This window comes from Dipteris shenzhenensis, chromosome 31, assembly GCF_047967505.1.
Source record: "Dipteris shenzhenensis isolate YYH24624 ecotype China chromosome 31, Dip_SZ_1.0, whole genome shotgun sequence".
Classification (NCBI taxonomy): Eukaryota; Viridiplantae; Streptophyta; class Polypodiopsida; order Gleicheniales; family Dipteridaceae; genus Dipteris; species Dipteris shenzhenensis.
This window is the reverse complement of record NC_141626.1, coordinates 46,999,716-47,021,299: the sequence shown is the minus strand read 5'-3', so window position 1 is coordinate 47,021,299 and position 21,584 is coordinate 46,999,716. Positions and strand designations below refer to the sequence as shown.

The window sequence follows — 21,584 nt, the reverse complement described above, 5'->3', positions numbered from 1 at the left end:
CTCTGCTGTATATACCACACAGCAAAGTCAACCAAACTCAAATTCAGTAAACCAGAACTCTGAACGCACCTGACTGAACCTGAGTCACCCTCCTCGCAAGGGCACAATCCTCCAGTCGTGGAAGTCGATTCCCTAGAGCTTCTGAATCAGGGTCGTCCTTCAGCAAGGTCCCTGCCCTCAGGCTGTGAGCCTCCTACTTGGGCTCTGATACCATGTTAGAAATGACCCAACAGAGGGTACACGCAGCAGAAATAATGCCCAGGAGCTCACACAGTGTGCAGTGTGGGTGTGGAATCACAAACTTCTTTACTTATGTGCATTCAATAGGTGTGCAGACTCATCAATAGACAATGAACCAAACTAGATAGAGAAACCACCATATAATATATTTCCGTCCACAACTATGGACACAATACAAGAGAGACAGATCCAGAGTCCCACCAATGGTGTGATCCTCTGATCTTACCACAAAGTCCTTCTCCTATCTGCTGGCTATCTCTAGACTAGAGTCCGCGTGCTCCATCTCGAGCGTAAGTAAACTTTCCGTCTAGGATGATCCTCTCCACCTTGCTGTCTGGAAACCAGCCTAGGTGGGCAGCCTCCTAGCTAAGTCTGCAGCCCTGCTAGCACCTCTCTATCCTCCTGAATGTAGGTCCAGAGGGTGGCTGCCTGCTGCTCCTTTCTGCTCTGGATCTGCTGCTGCAAGTGATAATGAAATGAGGCCTGAATGGCCTCTTTATATAGGCCCCAGGGGGGGCTGATAAAAACCGACCAGCCTGGTACAGACTGGCCGACCAGTCCGTGGCTGGTCCAGCCCTATAAGGCACACAACCCAGGGCTTTCTGGCCCAAACTTCTAGGGCCCTTTGGCCCTCCTTTCAAGGCATATCTCCAGCCTATAAAAGGCCTGTTTCCTGCCCACTGACAGCCACTTTTTCTGCTGCAGATCTGGGCCTGCACTCCCTGCAATGTCTGTGCCTCTGCCAGGCCCTCTTCCCGGCCACGTGTCCTGCGCCGTACGGGTTCCTTGTGCTGGCTACTGCTTCGCCTTTTGCTACTACAGATCCATCCTAGCTCCAGGTACCCACCATCTCTATGATTCTTGCCCACATGGCATCCAATCAGATGCCCATGTGACAGACACTCAAACCCTAGGTTCACCCCCCCCATGCTCTCCTCATTTGGGGGCTTACAGATGGGGAGGTGACCTTTCCAACACTATATTACTATTCCTTTGATAAAAACATCCCTCCAACTAAGACCATAAGACTACTTTTGTATATGTATCTAACAGTTTACATCTTTAAAAGGACTAAGGTAATGAGGAAACTCTTCTTTGTGCCACATTGTAGTTGCTATATATTTATACGTAGGACCCTCTGAAGTAGAAGTCTAAAATCCAAAGTAGGGAGTTTCAAAGTCCATTTTCCTTTTAGCTATTAGATTTGTACTATTTTAAAATCTCCTATAGTCCTAAATAGTGCTTTGCTATGTTCTTTCTTGTTTTCTATGTGTTTTCCTTTGTTAATCACCCCCCCGCGCCCCCCCCTGTGTGTGTGTGTGTGTGTGTATGCACTTTTATAAATTTTGCTACTTACAATGGAAACAAAGCATGCAATGAACGTCGTATACAAAACCCGTACCATTATTGAATTGCTAGGCTAGGTTTGACTTTAGATTGATTCATCTCCCACTTCTATTTTGAATTTGGAGTCACTCATGGTTATAGCATTGAAGGACTCCTTTGCTCCCACCAAGTAAACTACTAAGATGTGTTTTCTAAGTCTTCCTTAATTCTAAGGTGCACTATTGTAATTACTAGTAGTTACTTTTCCTGAAGCCAAGTGGTGTCTTGTTGGTTAGTTTCAAGAGGTACTATGCATCTAGCTTCAATGCAAGGGCTCATTACTAATAGTCTATGATGCAATCTACGACAACGGAAAATACAAACAAAGAATTCAACCATGAAGCAATGTAGAACTCTCAGCCCATTACACATATATAAGAACTACAAACTTTATCTCTAAGTTGGACAAGAGATGCTTTCAATACTCCCTTTATTTTTTTAAATCAGAACCATCATGTATCACTTATTAGATAGACCTTGTAGGACTTTCATGGATCTTAATAACCTCTCAGTTTCTAAGGCTATTTACCTGGCGTGTGCTTCAAAGTTCAGAGACATCACCATGAACGTGCAGATATATGAGGACTGATGACTGAAAGGTGCCCAGAATCACCATTGAGAATGTACACATATGCAGGAATGTATTCATTATCGGTATCACCTTCCAAGCCCTGGAACTGACATGCAGGTTGTATAACACGGCACCCACTCCCACACTCGACAATTGACACCCGCGGACCATCCCGTAACTTCCAAACCTGTCAAGATGTGCCAAAAGAAACGATTGAAAATCATCTCACTTCCTCAGATTACATAATTTAACTTACAGGACCACCCAAAAGAAAATATGACTTTTACAAATTGTCTCACCTCTACAACTCCCCTGCGAGGAGCATGTATAGCAAGGCACAAAGCAAGATCTTGCTTGCTTGTGCTTTTGTAAGATGGCCTATGGGAAGTGGACCCCGCATGATGATCTAAAGGTACTTCTATGAAGAAGCAATGTGCATCACGGTACCCCTATACACCCCGTACACTGAATTTGAGAGCCGTGTGCTGTAGGGCCTATGTCAAATTTCAATTGCAGGCAAGCAAAATAAAAGCCCACCCCATGAGTACCAGCATACCTTCCAGAGTCTTATTACAACCAAAGCCTGTGTGTCAACCAGAAGGATGCGGCCCAAAGAGTCTGTCACTGCTGCCATGGCACCACTTGGAGACAAAACAATCCTCTCCCCTTTTCTTGGATGATCCTTCAATGATGTTATGAGGGATGCTGGAAAGATGGCAAAGTGACACACCATAATAATACAGGCATGCAGCTAGCGCATGCAATGAACAGAAAGGACCAATGTAATATTATAACGTTTATTCCAAATAGCATATACTAATTTTTCATCCTAAACATAGCTTAAACACTTACCTCTCCCAAAGTCTTGAGATTTGACTTCTGGAGGTCTAAAGTCCGATCCTTGCTGCTGATCATTAGTTCGCCACAAAATTTTTGTTAAAGCTGTAACTGTTGACACTGTGGCTGGCACAATCCTCTTCATAATAATGTTTGTGACAGAGCTGCTTCTGTCCTCTGACAACCTGGCATTGCTAGCTGCTTAAGAAAAGGATAAAGAGAGCTAAAAGTGATAAAGTCTACTTTATGGATACACAAACCCGTTTATAAGTGTCATTATAAGTGGCACATGTGAATAGTCGAGACACACACAATTGGTAGGTGCGTACATATGTATATACATAAATAAAAATGTGCACAGATAAAGACATCTCTCGAGTCTTCATCAGAATAAAACACCCAAGATTAAGAATCAGAGTTTTGTGGGAAAAAAGGGCAGAATGGACACCAAATGCAAAGTGTTTAAATATATACCTAGATGAATCCAGGAACATTCCCAAACTCATCCTCTAAAAACACAACATAGTGCAGTTTCAATCTCACGATAGTCACTCGTAAGATTGGAAACCATAAACTCCATCACGCATAGTAGGGACTGACGTCATCAGTGCCCAACAGTGGGTGTAGACCATAGTATAAAAGTATGCTCTCACACATACAAATCCACACACCCACACATACTTGATCATCCATTTATACAAAGTCTTCGTACTGAGTTTCTAAAGGCACTCTGGAGGTGAAGGGCAAACTCAGCCATGACGAAGGCTAGCATTAAAGGAGAAGGCTAATCAAAAAGTAGTCCAAATCTCTTCATTCAAGCTACAACTGCTTGTGAAGTCTAAACGATTTCATTTTAGTCTCTCCCAAACGAGCATCTAAATCTAAATCTAGCTGATAGGGCAACACACCATTTAAGATAGAAAGAATTATCGCAATACCAACAAGCCGCAACTTGGACGAAAACTTCACAAGGTGAAATTTGCATGTCCGCTAATACGGCAAAAGCATATACCTAGATGAATCCAGGAACATTTCCAAACTCATCCTCTAAAAACACAACATAGTGCAGTTTCAATCTCACGATAGTCACTCATAAGATTGGAAACCATAAACTCCATCACGCATAGCAAGGACTAGCTACTATGACATCCCCACTGACATCATCAGCGCCCAACAGTGGGTGTAGACCATAGTATAAAAGTATGCTCTCACACATACAAATCACACACCCACATACTTGAGCATCCATTTATACAAAGTCTTCGTATTGAGTTTCTGTTGGCACTCCAGAGGTGAAGGGAAATTTGTTTTGAACGGAGGGAAATGACACAGTTCGTTTTCAGCACTTTATTTCCTGATAAGCTATAGTTGGTAGTAAATATATATATAGACGAATCTAGGAACATGCCCAAACTCATCCTCTAAAAATACAACACATAGTGCAATTTGAATCTCACAATTGTAAGATTGAAAACCATAAACTCCATCACGCATAGCAGGGACTAGCTACTATGAGCTAATAGTCGTTAGTAAATACTGTTCTATTATTCACAATAGGGATAGACCCTTTTTACAACTACAACAGCATCAACATCCTCGATTATTGGACAGTTCTACACTTTTTTCCAGTAAACAGGATTTGAAATGGACCTTCAGAATATGGGTCTACCATTTTACTGTAAGCTGGAGGTCATTCCTTTGTGAATTTATGATAGTACTCAGACCATAGGTAGTCATTCGTATTCACACACATCGGGAGTGGTATCTCAGGATAAATATAATGGTCCATGTTAAATGCTAAACACACAGGGATAGTGTCACTTATAGCTCATTCTTCTAAGATTTTACCTTGAGCTGATTGAACGCCAAGGGAAATACAAATTAGAGAGTTTTACTACATGCTTCTTCTCAATCTCCCTTCAACCGTACAAATACATTATTAGCGCACTATAGAATGAAAGATACTCACCAGTTAGAAACTGACCGTGGAAAGAAATATGCCTAGCACTTGGGGCAAAATGAGGGGGACCTAAACGGACCTGCATTCATGTATGACCCTAGGGGTCCTAGGGGAAGAGTTCACCTTAATTTTAAGTCAAAGAATGGACCCCGGCACTCCAGATCTCTCTCTCTCTCTCTGTCCTCAGATGTAGAGCATACGCACACATCAGAGAAGGCTATGGGGAAAGCAGACCTAAAGAATCTGCTGGAGCAGCCAGCCAAAAAGCTAGGAAGCTCCTTAAAAGAGATTTTAGAACATCGCAACAAGGTACTGAGTCTAGCTAACAAGCTAGCCCAAGAAGTACTCACTACATGACAAAGCTGTAAGATTTTTTTCTTTACTGGATGTAAGGGATCACTATTAGTTAATAGTGATCGCCAGTCCCATAGATCCTAAAGCGTCTCGCGCGGACTTTAATACAATCATATCATCTCTCTCTCTCTCTCTCTCTCTCTCTCGCTGGAACGAGGAAAAACTACTGAACATTTTGTTTAGTAACAACTCTAAGGACTCTTGGCGGAGATTTCTAGAGGGACGGTCCCCCTCAACTCTCACTGACACCCAGGTCTAGCATAATTATGCACGCACACTATATGACATCCCATATCAACCAGTTCCTGACCTCTCACATATACCACGCCACACTTCCTGCACCCTCTTCACTAAGGGCGGAGTGAAGGATGCCGTAATGAAACTTTGGCCGAGCGAAGGATCATGAGAGGCTATGCACTGAGTTCATTGCATACAGGATTAATCTCCTAGTCCCAATCTTAGCAAAGCTCTTTAATGAAGCGGTTTGCTTGCGGTTTCCACGAACCTGGACCATTAACACTATCTCACAACAAGGCAAGGGATCCCATGAGCCTGAAGAACTATAGGACCATTATGATTGGACATGTCATGTCCAAGATTTATGCATCAGTGCTTGATTCCGAGGTCAGTCGATTCGCAGAGTGTCGAGGACTAAGAGCAGCAAGACAGGCTGGATTCTAGCGGGATCATGACCATGGATCACATTCTCACGCTCAGGTGTATCATCGAGGGCACGGAAGCAGAGGGTTTACTCTTGCGTTGTGGACTTCCACAAAGCATTTGATACGGTCCTGAGAGCCCGCCTCCTCTGGCACCTATAGGATTTGGGTTATGGCCAGGGGATCATTTGGATTGTCATGGCACTTTACGAGAGAGTCTCGGGCAGAGTCTGGGCAGGGTCGAGGTGGACAGACGAGATCATGAGCACTATTGGGGTCAAGCAAGGGTCCCTCTTTCACCTACCCTGTTTAGCCTCTACATTGACGAGCTCGAGACAGTGATGCAGACACAGGGGGAGAATGGATGCTCTCTTGCTGGCACTCTGATCTTAATATTGTTGTATGCAGATGACGTGGCACTTTTGTCTCCCTCAGCAGAGGGGCTCCAGAGACACCTTGACGCACTTTACTCCTTTTGTGAGTCTCATGATATGAAGGTCAACCTTGGTAAAACCAAGGTTATGGTCTTCAACACATCTTGAGCCGTCATGCACCAGGAGCAGTTCCAGGCCTTTATAAGACCCTTCCCCCTCCTGGCCACATGGCAGGCCTTTATAAGACCCTTCCCCCTCCTGGACACATCTTATGGAGCATTCATCTCCTCCCCTTGCTATGCCTCATACATGTGTCGATTCTCTCTCTTCCTTTCTCTCTCATGTATGCTTCCACATTGCACCACTCTCACAGGGTGACATATCATATGTTATAATGGTTACATCATAATACTGGCATATGCAAGATGATACATTTATTTTGCGCACGTTACTGATTATCTGTCAAGATTCCCTCGATACAAGAACCTACATGACCCCCGTTAGTAGTTTCAATTCACAAGACCCTCAGCATTCAATGACAAGCATCAAAAGACACTTGAAGTTTGTTGGTGACTTAGGCTAGTGCATGTAACAAAACATTCTAAAGATGAACAAGACGCCTACAACTAACTTCATGTGTGTTGCATGAATCAATGCTTAACATACAATGGAAACAATACTTATAGTATGAGTCAAATTTTGGTTTCACCAACATGATGCTACCTGTGAGCTGCAAGTGCACAGTCCGGCCCAACTGTAATGGCACAAAAGTACCTTTGCCTTGACTGCAAACCCAAGAATCCTCCGATCAGAAACCAAAATAACCACCACCCAAAACAGTTTTGTTTAAATCAGACAACCACGAAAACACAATTCGTCTTAAGTAGATCACTACCTGGTGTTCAAATAGAGGTGGGGCCATAACACCGGCGATGGCACCATCGACACAAGTAGATACCCCGCCTACGTTCCTGCTTACGTTCCACACCTGATGTACCAGCCTCAACGAACTGAAATCAAGTTCGTCATCACTTTTGCCCTTCCGCAACCATTCCTCGGCATTGTGCAAACACCTGAGCAATAATGGCTATGCCCCATATCATTGTGAGAGTCAATCAAATGAACTAGCTCCTTTGCAATCAGCAAACACTTTTTACAAAGTAGTCCATGAACAGAACTCATCTTGCCCCATGACAAGAACTAGTCTCATCTAACAATTTGTTATTGCCATAACGAACCTGCAAATCTGACGTGTCAATGCGTGCTATGGCTTTAGAGTAAACCACACAAAGTTCCTCCACAGAATTATGGCGTGATGATTTGCTGTAACTTCCTCGAACTCGCAATTGTAAAACTGGAGTACCTTGGAAAATCTGACATTAAAAAAATGGAAAAATGAACGAGATTTCTAGAGTAGAATTGTGTTCAAAAGTGCTGTACAGTGCAATAAGTTAACCACTTTTACCGTTCTAAAGATATAAACCCTACCTTTTAATTTGGCCGATCTTAGCAAAGAAGTCATAGATTGTGGCATGGACAGAATATTTCAAAGTTAAATGCATGCTACCTGCCTAAACAACAAATTCCCTCGGCTTGAGTAGAATAGTACTGATCCTTGGGTGGTGCCAATCGCAAGTGCAGACCATGTTTTGAAGACCAACCACTGCATCGCTTTGATTTGATGCTCCTCTTCAACCTTAGGCAAGCGGATGGAAAAAGGTGGAGGAGCTTCACTCTCCTCGCCCTCCCATCCCACAATCATGGCGGTTCTCGCTTTAGCTAAGGCAAAGAGATCGCGAGACATGGCTACCAACAACGAAGAGTCGTCGATCCATCCTTCAGAACCGGCACCAACGCCACTCAAATCCGAGACGACGAAGCCACAGTGACGAGTGGATAGAGGCCGTTTTCTAGGTCCTAAATTCATCCTCACTGATGATCATTCACGGAATACTGGAGCATTGACATATCATTCCGGTACTACGGTATTTCACTGCGTCTAAGACAATCAGGACACGTGTCAAACGCCAATTGGATAGTGGAAAATGGCTGTCAACCTCGTTAAGAGATACATGGGATGAAGTCACACATGATGAATATAAGAGCTTGTTCACACGTGAAGGTGGGTTCCCAGGTTTGGGCCTCCTTCGAGATACATTAGATGAAGTCAGACATGATGGGTAAGAGCTTGTTCACACGTGAAGGTGGATTCGCAAATTGCAGTTTTGTGGGGGCAACTCGTTCGATTGCTTGCATAATTGGCTCACTGAATCTCTCTCTCTCTCTCTCTCTCTCTCTCTCTCTCGCTCTGTGAACAATCCAAGCCCATCTCTCCCAGTGCGTCTCTCCCAGCCCATCTCAGCCCCGTCTCTCCCAGCTCGAGCCGCCTCTCCTAGCCCGTCTCTCTAAACAATCCGTCTCCTCCATAGCCTGAACTGCTTGAGCAGGTTCGTTTCGCTGCCGCCATCGAGTCGTCGCCACCAAAGGTTTTCGTCGCCGCAAAGTCTCCTCCAAAGTCCAAAGTTCACAACCGCCATTTCGAGTTGAGTTTCAGTTTAGTTCAATTCAGTTCAGTTCGGTTCAGTCTGGTCTAGTCAGTTCAGTTCAACTTGACTAGTCAATTCCACACTCTAGTTCATAGACTCTAGGTTGGGCTGAACCTCTGGTCCAACCTTGGGGGTTAGCTTGAGCAGGGGGTACACACACCTGTAGGTCACCATGGAATTCCCTAAGGTCAAATTTTTTGCAACCCTAGCCTCAACTTTCAAGCCTTTGTATTCGACCATTGCGAAGACACCTTCCCAGGATGGTTAATATTGACTCGCAGGAGCAAATCTATTACCTACAGCAAGAGATTAGAGAGCTCAAGCTTCAGCTTGTAGCCCTTGGGAGAAAAGTGCAAGATATCAAGAGTAGTGGAAAGGAGGAAATTATTGCAGAGACAATACACAAATGTAATGCATCTCCACCAGCACCGATACTTGTCTCCGCGGTTCAAGACATGATCACCACTCACGTGAGCTCAATCAAGCAAGAAATAGCTGCTGACGCTAGTAACAAAGTCAATAGAGCTGACCTTTTATGTGGAAGTAAAAGAGCAGGAAGCTATAGCATGGAATAAGATGATCTTACGCATTGGGGGACTGAAAGAAGGCTACCTTCATCATGATGAGGAGAAAAGCATTGAGGACATAATCATATGCCTTAAGAAGGAAGTACTGCAAATCGAATGGGATGATAATGATATCTGCAATGTCTATCAAACTAGCACACAAGTACAGATCTACTGCAGAGGGAAGGTAGTAAGAATCAAAATTATCAGACAAACACATAAGTTGAAGGGTACAAAGATTTGGATATCTGAGAAGCCCACTCTGCTCCAGCTCAAACAAAGAAACAGTGAACTCACCAAGGTAAAGAAAGTACGCAAGGCAGGCAAATGGGCGGTTTATCGATATGGGCAAGCATTGCTTAGGGACTTCAAATCCAAACCCAAAGACTCTCAATCTTAAATTGATGTTATAAAGACCACTTTATGATAGTGTTAGAATGTAGCTACGCTCTATAATAAATATGGAGGAGTTGGCCTTGTTCCCCCCCTCAATTCTCTAGCTATCCAAAAGTAGTAAGTCACTTTTTGGTGCTGGTGCTTTGTCTCATAGACCTATGAGGTCTTCTAAAGATGTTAATAGATCTCTCTCTCTCTCTCTCTCTCTCTCTCTCTCTCTCACACACACACACACACACACACACACACACCTTCATCATAGTCGTCATAGCCATAGCCTTTTTATCTCTGTCCCCCTCATAAAGAGTGAACAACTTGGAGTCTTCCAAGCACCATGCTCTCAGGGTTTGTTTCAACCTGTCCGTCCTCTATCAAGGTCCGCAACATTAGAACCATTTTGAGAAATGAAATCCCAAGAATATCTCCAGACAACCTAGACAATGAACTCTCACTGAGTTCTCAAGCAAGTACTCTTCTAGATTTAGTACACCTTATCCATAATCACTTACCAATAATCTGCATTTGAGATTGGAAGGCACCCACACTTCCCCTTCTGCCTTCCAGGAAGGCACAATCTCACATTGCCTGAGACACATGAAGAGTAGATTCTCTCCACATCATGCTACAAAGGCTCAAATTAATGACATCAAGTACATCATCCTGCATGTGTGCTTGCTCTGAAAGTAAGCCATCTACCTCATGGAGGCACACACCAATGACCTGTATAATCCTGAAATGCCCCCTTTTAAATTACAGCCTCCATCTGAACTTGAAACCCTAGGGCACTCCATGGAATCCACCCTCATGTTAGTATCAACAACATCCTTGCTATCCTTCACCTTCATAAAGGTTTTTGACCCTTGTTAGCACACATCTCGAAATCAAACATCTTCATTGTGACTTCTAGGTCTGCATATCTGACATGGAGATGTCACCAAGAAAAGTTATTTGATTAGCACATTAGTTGAAGCTTTTGTCTCACTATCTGAATCCAAGTCCACACTCTTTCTGTGCTGTGCATGGTAAGACTTGAATATTTGGGGTTCATTGTTACTCCTGATGGGGTGGATATGGATCGAACGAAAGTGGTTGCGATACCTGGCCTATCTCGCTTTGTGATCATTCTTGGGATTTCTCCAATTTTATCGAAGGCATATTAAAGGATATTTCGAGATAGTATCGCCATTGACCGATATGACCTCAAATAAAGTACCTTTCATGTGGGGACATAATAAAAAAGACACTTTTAACACCATAAAACAAGTTGTGTGTGTCTCAGGACCGGTGTTAAAAATTGTTGATCTCCAGAAACCATTTTCATAGATATTGATGCAAGTGGCATTGCGGTAGGCATAGTTCTTCTCCAAGAGGGAAGGCTAGTAGCCTTTGAAAGCAAGAAGCTTTCTCCCTCTCAACAAAATTGTCCAACTCATGAATTAGAGTTGTACGTTGTTTTCCATGCTTTGAAAACATGGAGGCATCATTTGTATGGCTCAGAGTTCTACATAGATGTAGATCATGATAACAACATGTAGAAAATAAGAAGTATCTAGATCCAATTTATTCTTTCCTTGCCTTTCTATCCATTTAATAAAGTGGGTTGAGTTGGGAAATGAATGTGTGAGAAATTAATACACGAAGGTTTTAAGATTGTGCCAAGGACATTTAAGGAATGGAATCCATTTTCCATACCGTATTGATATCATATGTTCTTTCTCCACACTTTCCAAGCACCTTCCTTCATCGATGTGCAAATATGGAATGGGTAAAGGGGTTTAAGTTGGGAAGTGAGTGTGTGAGGCATTCATATAAATATTTTTTGACACTGTACCAAGGTTTTCTAAGGATTAGGATCCATTTTCCCTCCTATAACAATCACATATGCTCTTTTCCACACTTTCCTAGCCATTATTTCCTTTCTTCATGGATTTGGGATTAAAGGATGGGAGAGTTTGAGAAATTTCTAAGGCTATTGAAGGATTTTGGTGCATAGTATTGGCATCATTAAGACTAAAAAATTTGGACCATTGACCATAAGCTTTTGGCCATATAAGCCTTAACATGGCCTAGTTCCTTACAAGGACCAAGTAGTTCAATGTAGGTCATAAAAAGAGTTCATGTAGTTCAATGTAGTTCATAGGGCCATATAAGCCTTTATAGGACAATGTAGGTAGACCATGTAGTTCCATGTAGGTCATTACAAGAACCAAGTTGTTTTTATCAAACATATACTTATACAATATAATATAATGGAAAATGTTCTCATAGATTATTATATTTGTTTCATACCATTAGCAAATTATATATTTAAAAAAGTTACTTTCAAAATTTGGGAAAATTTTGTTAGGGCTTAAAATTTTAAAACATTTATAATTATATAAATAAAAAAGTGCTATTTTTTAACATTCTCATAATTGCTATGTACAAATATATAAATACCTCCATTAAAGTGTACAAACCATCAAAGGTAAAGAGACATGTAGGAAAATCATTTATAAACATGAATTTTAATCAGATAATTTGGTTTGCATGATCATTTTGACAAGGGAATTACAAATCATGTCAAACGAATAGAGTATCCTTGAGGCTAGAATGAATGGAGATGATACAATGACAATATTTAGTTCTCATAAGATTTTTGCTAGGGAACTTTAAAATTGTGCCAAACATCGAGAGTCTTCTTCATGCTAGAATAATTTAAGAGTGCAATTAGATAATTTGGTTCTCATGTGCATTTTGCTAGGAAAATTTTAGGCCATGTGAAAAAACTAAAACCTTGAGACTAGAATGAATGAGGAAGGTACCAATATACATATAATTCTCATCCACATTCTAAAATGGAAATTGAAAACCATGTTAAAATACTAGAGTGCTTTTAAGACTAGAATGACTTTCAAGAATATGATTAGACTATTTGACTCTCATGTGCATTTTGCAAGGCAAATTGTAGATGATGCCAAAAGAATGCACATGTGCACATGTGTGTGTGTGTGTGTGTGTGTGTGTGTGTGTGAGTGATACAAGAAAGATGAAAAAAAGATGCATTAAAGCCTCACAAAAGATAGTATTTGCAATTTTAGCTACCTCTTCAAGGCATTTTATGTACTTAAATGTATGCATAAGTCATCTAGGAATATAGAAATTTGTTGAGTCATGTCTTGAAAATGATATATATGACACTTTAGAAAGATGATAGGGCATTACATAACCCAAATGCCATGACTTTGTATGAAAAAAGCTCCCATTGTGTGGCAAATTTCATCTTGTATTTGTCATTTTTATGTGTACTTTTGTAAAGTGCACTCTCAAATTTATTTTGATATGTAGTTTTTTGGAAGTGCAAAAAATTAAAATTGTAAAGTAAACCATAATATCTTATAAAGACTTTCATATCCTCTAACGATAGCATGGAATTACATTAAAAGTGAAGAGCATGATCATACATCAAAGGTAGAGTTGCATCAAAAGCATTGTGTACATGCATGTGTTAAGGCCCATGCATGAGATTTTACTACTGTTGCCTTTTGAAACTTTGAAAGGTGTTTGTTGGCACCAATTTTTGACCCTTGGTTTGTTGTTTTGGTGGTTTCTTATCCTATGTCTTTGTTTTATTGTTAACCACACGAGATAAGGCGCAGAAGGAGAGAGGATGAGAATTGAATTTTTCCTTGGAATATGGTCCAAGTGCTTGTAACATGAGCAATAGGGAGAGTGGTGAGGAGGAGTAGGGTTGGCCCTCCCTTCAAAAGGTGTTTTGTATAAAAGATAGAAAGTTTGACTTTTGGTCTTCAGTTGTATGTATGCAAGTTTGAGAAATAAAAGATCTCCTGATCTTCTAAGAAGTGGTCTATGTTTCTCGCTCTTTCCTTGTGAATGCCTCTCACCCCCTTCCACTTTCTTGGTCCATGCATTCCCTCTCCACTCCCTTGTCCCTTCCCCATCCCTCATTCCTCTTCCCCTCCTTCCCCACGTCTCATTCCTCTTCCCCTCCTCCCCCTCCCTTTTCTTCCCTTGAGGATTTACATTGATGCAACTCCAGAAGCCATTGGCATGACACTCTTGGACCACATGTGCTTGCATTGCTCCCACAAGGATTCATAGGAGGAGAGTTCCCTTGGCATCCATCCAAGATCCCCTCAACATGTGGAGTCACTGCTAGGGCACCGGTGCCAGGGAGTTAGAGGCATTCTTTTTCTTGCACATGCTTCTTCTATTTTAACCCATTTCCAAGAGCTTGGTTTTGGTGTTGTGTGTAGGGAAGGAGCTGAAAAAGTAGAGGAAAGTGAGTGAAAGGTAGGTAGAAAGAAACTCAAACTATTTTTGTAGTTTTGTGAGGATTGGAGTTGTCAAACTCTAGGATGGAGTACTTTAAATCATTGCTAAACCTTGGAAATGGAAAAGCAAAATGGCGATGATTGGGTTGAACTTTTAAGGTCTTGGGAATGACAAAGTCCATCCTGGCAACCTTCCATTTTGGTCTAAACTTGCTTATTTTTTGCTCTTTTTGATTCCTTTTTGTTGCTTCATGTTATTTACTAGGTAGAGTAGCTAGGAAACCAGTCCCCAAACACTCCAAATGCTACACAGAGGCCCCAAAAACTTAGAGAATCTCAAGATTTTTATTGGGCAGGCAATCCTAGAGAGAAGTGCTGCATTAGTTTTAATGCAACAAACACACTGGGTTACTAACTGAACATGGAAGGTTAAAAATCCATTGCATTAAAATTAAGCATGCTGAGTTACCATTGACTATACTACATTAGCATTGACTTTGTTGCTTTAGCAGTCTAACACCTTGACATCATCTGACATTCACTAATAGTTTAACACCTGATAAAATCTCTGCGAGTTGGCATAATTAATGTACCAAATCTTGGCTAGAATAGGTGTCAACTCTAACCCAGCACATGTCGGGTTACTAAGCCAATGGATCCATGCATTACCAACCCCACGCACAGTGGGATACTACTAACCCAACGCATATGTTGGGTTATTGGTCAATGGTCAACCGAGTCTTGAAAGTCAAGTCTAGTCATTCAGTGATCTGAAATGTGCTAGAACATCACCAACCACCCATAAATGCTGAATGGGACTTCCAAGAAAATTAATTTAAAGGGTGTGTATGCTGATAAGATCAACAAGGTAAAGATCTCTAAGGGAATCATCATGCCAAGTGGCACCAGGCAATCTAAGGACCCATAGCATTTCTAAAGGACTGGTCTAGGGCCACACACTAGGCACCCAAGCTGACCCCCTAGCCTGCAAAAAATAGAATGACACTGCATTAGCCTTAACATAGCATACCCATCATGGTATAACCCAACACTGGGATACTAATGTCGGGATACTAACCCAGTGCACTTTGGGACTGCTCGACCGGAAGAAGAAGTGGGAACCTGACAGGGAGGCCAACTAGGGGACTACCCCCACTGTGACCCAACTAACTGCTATTAAGATCTAGGATTTTCAGTCCTAAGGTCATACTCTGTACACAACCCTGTACAAGGCGACAGCTCTAGCTCGGAAGACTCAATGAGATTCAATGGTGAGATGGAAGAAATCTCGAATCCTAGGGCCTCCATGGCTCCTAACTCTAGCTCAGTTAGAACCAAGTCTCCCACACCTTAAACCATAGCCTCATGACTTAGGGATTATCTCTCCAACTTCATGGGGAGGTTTGGGTTGTCTGACCTTGACTTGGTTAACCCCCTTGCAAGGAAATGAGGGTATCAGAGGAGTCGTAGGGACCTCTACCAACCTACAACTAATAGCATGTAGAGTAATCCACTGCTCAAAATAACGATGAGTCCTATGGGGCCTCATGTTCAATTCTATGAAGGTGAGCCATCCTTTACCATAACCTCTGAGCCCTAGGTACCCAATTTTTGGTCATCGAGTCACGAAGGGCAGGGAAACAAACAAATGGACTTCGGGAAAGATACTCTTCCACACACAATGGGCCCTCGTCCCTCTTTGCACTCAACTTGGGTAGGAGCCCCGAAAGGCACTCCTTACCTCATGGTTGCACCTTATCAAACGAGTGCCTAATGGCACGATACCCATGCCAAGTCCCACACCGGTGCAACCATTATGGCCAAGACCACAATGCATGCCAACTCTAGGCCCTAGTGGCCTAGGAATAACTAATGCAGTGCCTACACAGCCCATTAATTATGACAATCTGCTCCCTGGACAAAGTTCTAACTTTGGCAACGTGTTGGATGCACCATCAAATCCTCTTGCCACACTACAGACTGTACTTACAGATGAGGCTATGAGGATCCTAGTGCGTATCCTAGTGCAAACACTAGGAAGGGGGGCCACACTATCGAGTTTTGTTAGAAGAGATACCAGTGCTTCAAGGAGTAGGCCAATCACTCTCTCTCCAAGCTCATTACTAAGTTTCTAGGAGAGGGAGATCCCATGTGGAAAGGTTCAAGAATATTTACAAGACCTTTGGGGACATAGGTGACTTGGACAAGGTTAATGAATTTGGACTGAGCCTAGATATTAGGAAAAAACGGAGCTCATTTTAAGGCCTTTTATCCTTATCAATTGAGAACATTCTCTCAAAAAGGGAGTCTTTGGGGACATAGGTGACTTGGACAAGGTTAATGAATTTGAGCCTAGACATTAGGAAAAAAGGGAGCTCATTTTGGGGCCTTTTAGCCTTATCAATTGAGAACATTCTCTCAAAAGGAAGGCATGGATTTTTTTTTGCAAATTAGCTCAAAACTTGTCTAACAAGGTTAATGAATTTGGACTGATCCTAGACATTAGGAAGAAAGGGAGCTCATTTTGGGGCATTCTAGCCTTATCAATTGAGAACATTCTCCCAAAAAGGGAGGCATGGAATTTTTTTTGCAAATTAGCTCAAAACTTGTCTAACTTGGCATATTTAGAACCTACTCTTTGAGAGGTTTCCAATGATATATACCATGGTTTGGACATGGGAATGGAAAGATATAGGTAAGATTCCTTTCTTATAAGATATTCTCTTTGTTATAAGAGAATATCTTATAAGAAAGGAATCTTACCTATATCTTTCCATTCCCATGTCCAAACCATGGTATATATCATTGGAAACCTCTCAAAGAGTAGGTTCTAAATATGCCAAGTCTGACAAGTTTTGAGCTAATTTGCCAAAAAAAATTCCATGCTCCTTTTTTGAGAGTATTCTTAAGTGGATTTCTTTTAGGGCCCCAAAATGAGCCCCAAATTTCCCTATGTGGCAAGGTAGGCCAATGGTGTAGTAGGGCTCTAAGCACGGAAGAGAAAATCAATTGGGAGATGCTTAGAAAAGATTTCATATTTGGGTTCAACCCACTAGTACCAGATGGATCCCTATAAACCAACTATATGAGGTTAAGCAAAAGGACCATGAGACCCTACAGGATTATATCACAAGGATTAAACACCTAAACTCGCATTATGAACCTCACGAGAGGATGAGCGATGAGTGACTATTGCCGTGCTTCCTCATAGGGTTAAGCGATGCTAAGCTTCATGATCATCTCGTCACCCTGAACCCCACATCATTTGAGTGTGCAGCAAGATTGATGTACTCTTGGATGACAACATGAAAGACAAAGCCCAGCTCAAAAAATTCCCAGTAGCTTCGTGTGAAGTATCCATGGGTTAAAATATTAGTATAGGTGAAGCTAAGGAGGCAACTCCACTGTAAATATAGATGAAATGGCTACTACTATCGACTTTTTGAACTTTAGGAGAGATAATGTGTGGTGCGGACTATGCATGGTCAACCATCCTATGACAGAGTGCCCACACCTTAGGGCTAGGCCAGCACTCTACTCTGCTCATTGTGCCAGATGGGGGAATCATGAAACCTCTCATCAATGTCGATGCCCCGAGGTTAGCCGATGTACCAATGTCGGTACCCCTGACCCTGCCCACCACACCTAACCAATTCAATCAGGGTCAATTAGCAATAAAATGAGTTCATTCTATCAACCAAGGGAAATATAGGGCTCAAAACCTTCCATTGCCCACCACCTATCTTAGGGCCTCAACCCCCACTACCATGAATCACTCTCATGAACCAGGTGATTATTGAGGAACCGCTTAGCGAGTGGGAGGAACTAGACTATGCCCCATCGGCAAGTGACTTTGGGCCATATGAAAGTTCTTTATCCCAATTTCATTAGATAGTCAGTACATCTTGTGAGATGAGCAGTATGTCCCAATGTACCAAATGGCTCCCACCCCTCAAAGAGCTTGAGACATGAACACCTTGACGTGAAAACTAGTAATACAATGTTACACATGCCAAGGGCCACATTGGGCTAGTGAGTGTCCTTACAAGACACCAGCCAACCAGTGAGTATCATGCTTTAAGTGTCAAGGACACTTGCTTCCTAAGGGACTGCCCATATAAGGAGGACCAACCCCTACTCGTAGCCAACACAAATGCTCCATCATGCTTGGGTTGTTGGGTGGATCACCTCTTCAAGGATTGTCCATTGAGGAGAGTCCCAAGGACGGGTCCAGATCCTAAGACTAGCATTAACTTGTTGAGCATCGAGAGAGGCTAGGTTTCTTGTGGGGTCTCTCAATGTGATCACTAGGGCCCAAGCTAGAGCTAGGTTTCTTGTGGGATCTCTAAATGTGATCTCACTAGGGCCTAGGCTAGGGCCATGAGTAGGGAACTTCAAAAGAAAGATAAGAGAGATAAAGCGGCCACTGCTCATAGTCCAAAGACAAGGGTCACACATGTGCGATTAAAGTAGGGAAGGGATTAGATAAAGTCATCATCCAAAGCAGATGATGACACAACCGCCATATCTACTTCCACATCTTTGGAACATACAAAGTCAACACCGAGTAGCCTCGATAGATACCTGCCAAGCATTGGCCCAAGCACAAGAGTGCCAATGCAAAGACTCTAGCCACAACCCTTGCACTACTCTTGCCTCCCTCTCCTTTATGAGAACTACCAATTCTAGATCCATTCTCCCTTGATCCCTTATTAACACAAAATAATCACCAGGATTAGAGTGCTACCGAGTCCCAGTGGTGGCAGATCCTGAGGGAGAATATGGTACATGTGGCTCAAGCTCTAGATTACTTAGCCAACCAGTGGCTCCCTCCCTAGGCTGTAGATCATAATTTGTTTCTTCAGACATGGTACCGGGAGGAGTTGGCTAAGTTTTTTGAAGAGCAGACGGCAAGCTTGAGACGAGCCAAGGCATATCTAATGGTAGAATGTAAGAGCCTGTAGGAGTAGTTGGACAACAGGAGAGCGATACATGATGAGCTACTCCAAAACTACTTCCAACTCAGCCACATTGAGCTACAAATGGACTTTGGCAATCTTAAATGTGAAGTGGATAGGCTACAGAAAATTGTTGCCAAGTCCTAGAATGAGATTGTGAGTGTTGTAGGGGCTAACATCTGGTTGCAAAACATGTTGGCGATGATGCAATAGAAAAGGTCGACCTAAATCTCTACCAAGCAGCCTAGGTTCAAGTGGAGATGCTATTGATGCTAAAGAGTTAAGGGAGGAGAACAATCAACTATAGGTAAAGTCGGAGCAATATGCCCAACTTCAATCCCTTATCTATATCCTCCAAGATTTTGATAAACACCCCCATAAGACAACCACCAGAGCATGACGATTCAGCATGCTAAGATGGTGTGCATGAGCTATCATAGGCCAACTCGCATACGGGTACATCGAGATCAAAGTCCATCAAATGTGAAGGTACCTCTGGCATTAAAGCAGTAGAGGAAGTAATGGCCCAAGCACTGCTCTTGTGGGCTGAGTCAAGTACGTGAGTATGGCCACCTAGACTTGCTATGATTCTACATATGCCATAGTATAAGTCGCAATTTTGGCCAACACATGCAACATGGGGATTCAAATATCTGAGTAGGTTTTGGATGCCAAGACAATTTTGCCAAGGCAGGATCTTTCGAAGGCCATACCAATAACTGAAGTCTTGCACTAAGTATTCAACTAGTAAGAGATACCTATTAGATACCATGCATGGTGACAGGTTGAAGAGATTGAGTTTACTACTACCCCAAAGTCTATGCATCAGGGCATACTTGGAATAGTGCAACCCATTATCTCTGTGTATGATTGGGCCATAAAGGCCTTTAATCATTTTGTTGAAGAGTGAGCCATGTGATAGCATAATATTTTCAAGGCTTAGCAATGATTAACCACTGCTTGTATTTGCTAGCTACCCAAACCGACTATGCCCAAGCTACCTTCTTACTATTCAAAGATTTTTGGGGAGCTCGAAAAGTTGATAAGTAGCCATGTCACCAAGGTAGTGGCCATGCAGAACAATGTTCACAATCTATGCAAGGACCCACTGACCAAGTGGCAAGAGTGAGTTACACCGATTCGTTGCTACGTGACCAATTTTATTAGGGGAATTTCAGACTCAAAAAGGGCCTCTTGGATTAGTCCCTTAAGATTTGTGATTAGCAAACGAGCCAATGGGAAGGCTTGGGCATTAAAAGAATGGAGGATTCCATGTTGGCCTCTCATTGGTGGAGAGTCCTCCTTGGTCCCCCCACTAGGCTTCCACTTGCTTCTCTCTTGCCCCCACCACCTCTTGAGGCATTTACTCCCCCTTTTCACTTTTGGATGGTCCCCATACCCTCCTAGGCTACCTTGGTAGGCCCCCAAATCCACGACTTTTTTTTTCCTCCAAAAATTTGAAAATTTCCAAAAGTATCCCTAGCACCCAAAACTCCTTCTAGGACTCTCCCCAAACTATCCCCATTGACTCCCCACCTTTCTCTGAGCCTCTTCCTCCTCTCTACCTCCTCTCAGCCTCCTCCCAACCTCTTCCTCCTCTTAACCTCCTCTTAGCCTCCTCCTCTCAACCTCTTCCTCCTCCCAACCTCTTTATCTTTACTTGCTCCCTTTCTTTCTACAATGGTGAAGCACTCCCCTTCCCCTAGGCTAAAGCTATCAATTCAATCTTGTGTGGATCGCATTTTGAGGACAATAGTGATATTTAGATCCCTCAAGAGTTTAGGTTAATGTCATGGGTCACAATGCAACCATCTGCAATAGGTCCATTCAAGGTTTCTAGAAAGGATAGAGCAAAGAAAGAGAAGCATTGGAAGGGTCGCAAAGAAAGAGAAGTAGAGGGGGAGGGGGGGAGGGAGAGAGAGAGAGATGGAGGGATTGAGGGGGGGAGAGATTTGTGTGTGTGTGTTTGTGAGAGAGAGAGAGAGAGAGAGAGAGAGAGAGAGAGAGAGAAAGAGAGAGAGAGGGAGAGAGAGAGAGAGAGAGAAGTGTGTGTGTGTGTGTGAGAGAGAGAGAGAGAGATAGGTAGAGAGTGAGAGAGATAGATTGATTGGCCCATTAACATCTTTCTTTGCTTTCTATGTAGATATCTTTCTCTCTACCAAAGTTGAAACCCAACCTCTGGATAGTCTCACGGGAATATTTCCCCGGGGGATTCACTCTTCATGAAAGGGGGACGTCACCTGCGTGCATGAACTTCAAGAAAACCCCCTATTTAAGATCCATGTAGGATGATAAAACACCCCTATTTAAGCTTATAAGATACCACCAAAATTCTATTACGTCCCCCCTTTCCTTAAATCTACATTCTTTCTCAAGAATTTAGATCACACAATAAGCAAATTTAGATTACTTTCCCTATGACGATTTAAAACCATACACAAAACCAAACTTGTTTGGACTAGT

General features: G+C 42.6%; 1 protein-coding gene across 1 annotated transcript; it reads right to left on the bottom strand.

Annotated features, from left to right (window-relative positions):
• Positions 1–2,039: 2,039 nt before the first annotated feature.
• Positions 2,040–8,416, bottom strand: LOC147881545 (Rab3 GTPase-activating protein non-catalytic subunit). The gene is made up of 8 exons (XM_087369888.1): positions 7,949–8,416; positions 7,620–7,754; positions 7,277–7,468; positions 7,105–7,166; positions 3,050–3,219; positions 2,754–2,902; positions 2,497–2,646; positions 2,040–2,384 (listed from the first exon to the last, which is right to left on the bottom strand). The coding sequence occupies exons 1-8, from the start codon at positions 8,306–8,308 to the stop codon at positions 2,184–2,186; spliced, it is 1,419 nt and encodes a 472-aa protein (XP_087226014.1). The 5' UTR covers positions 8,309–8,416; the 3' UTR covers positions 2,040–2,183.
• Between the last annotated feature and the right edge of the window lie 13,168 nt (positions 8,417–21,584).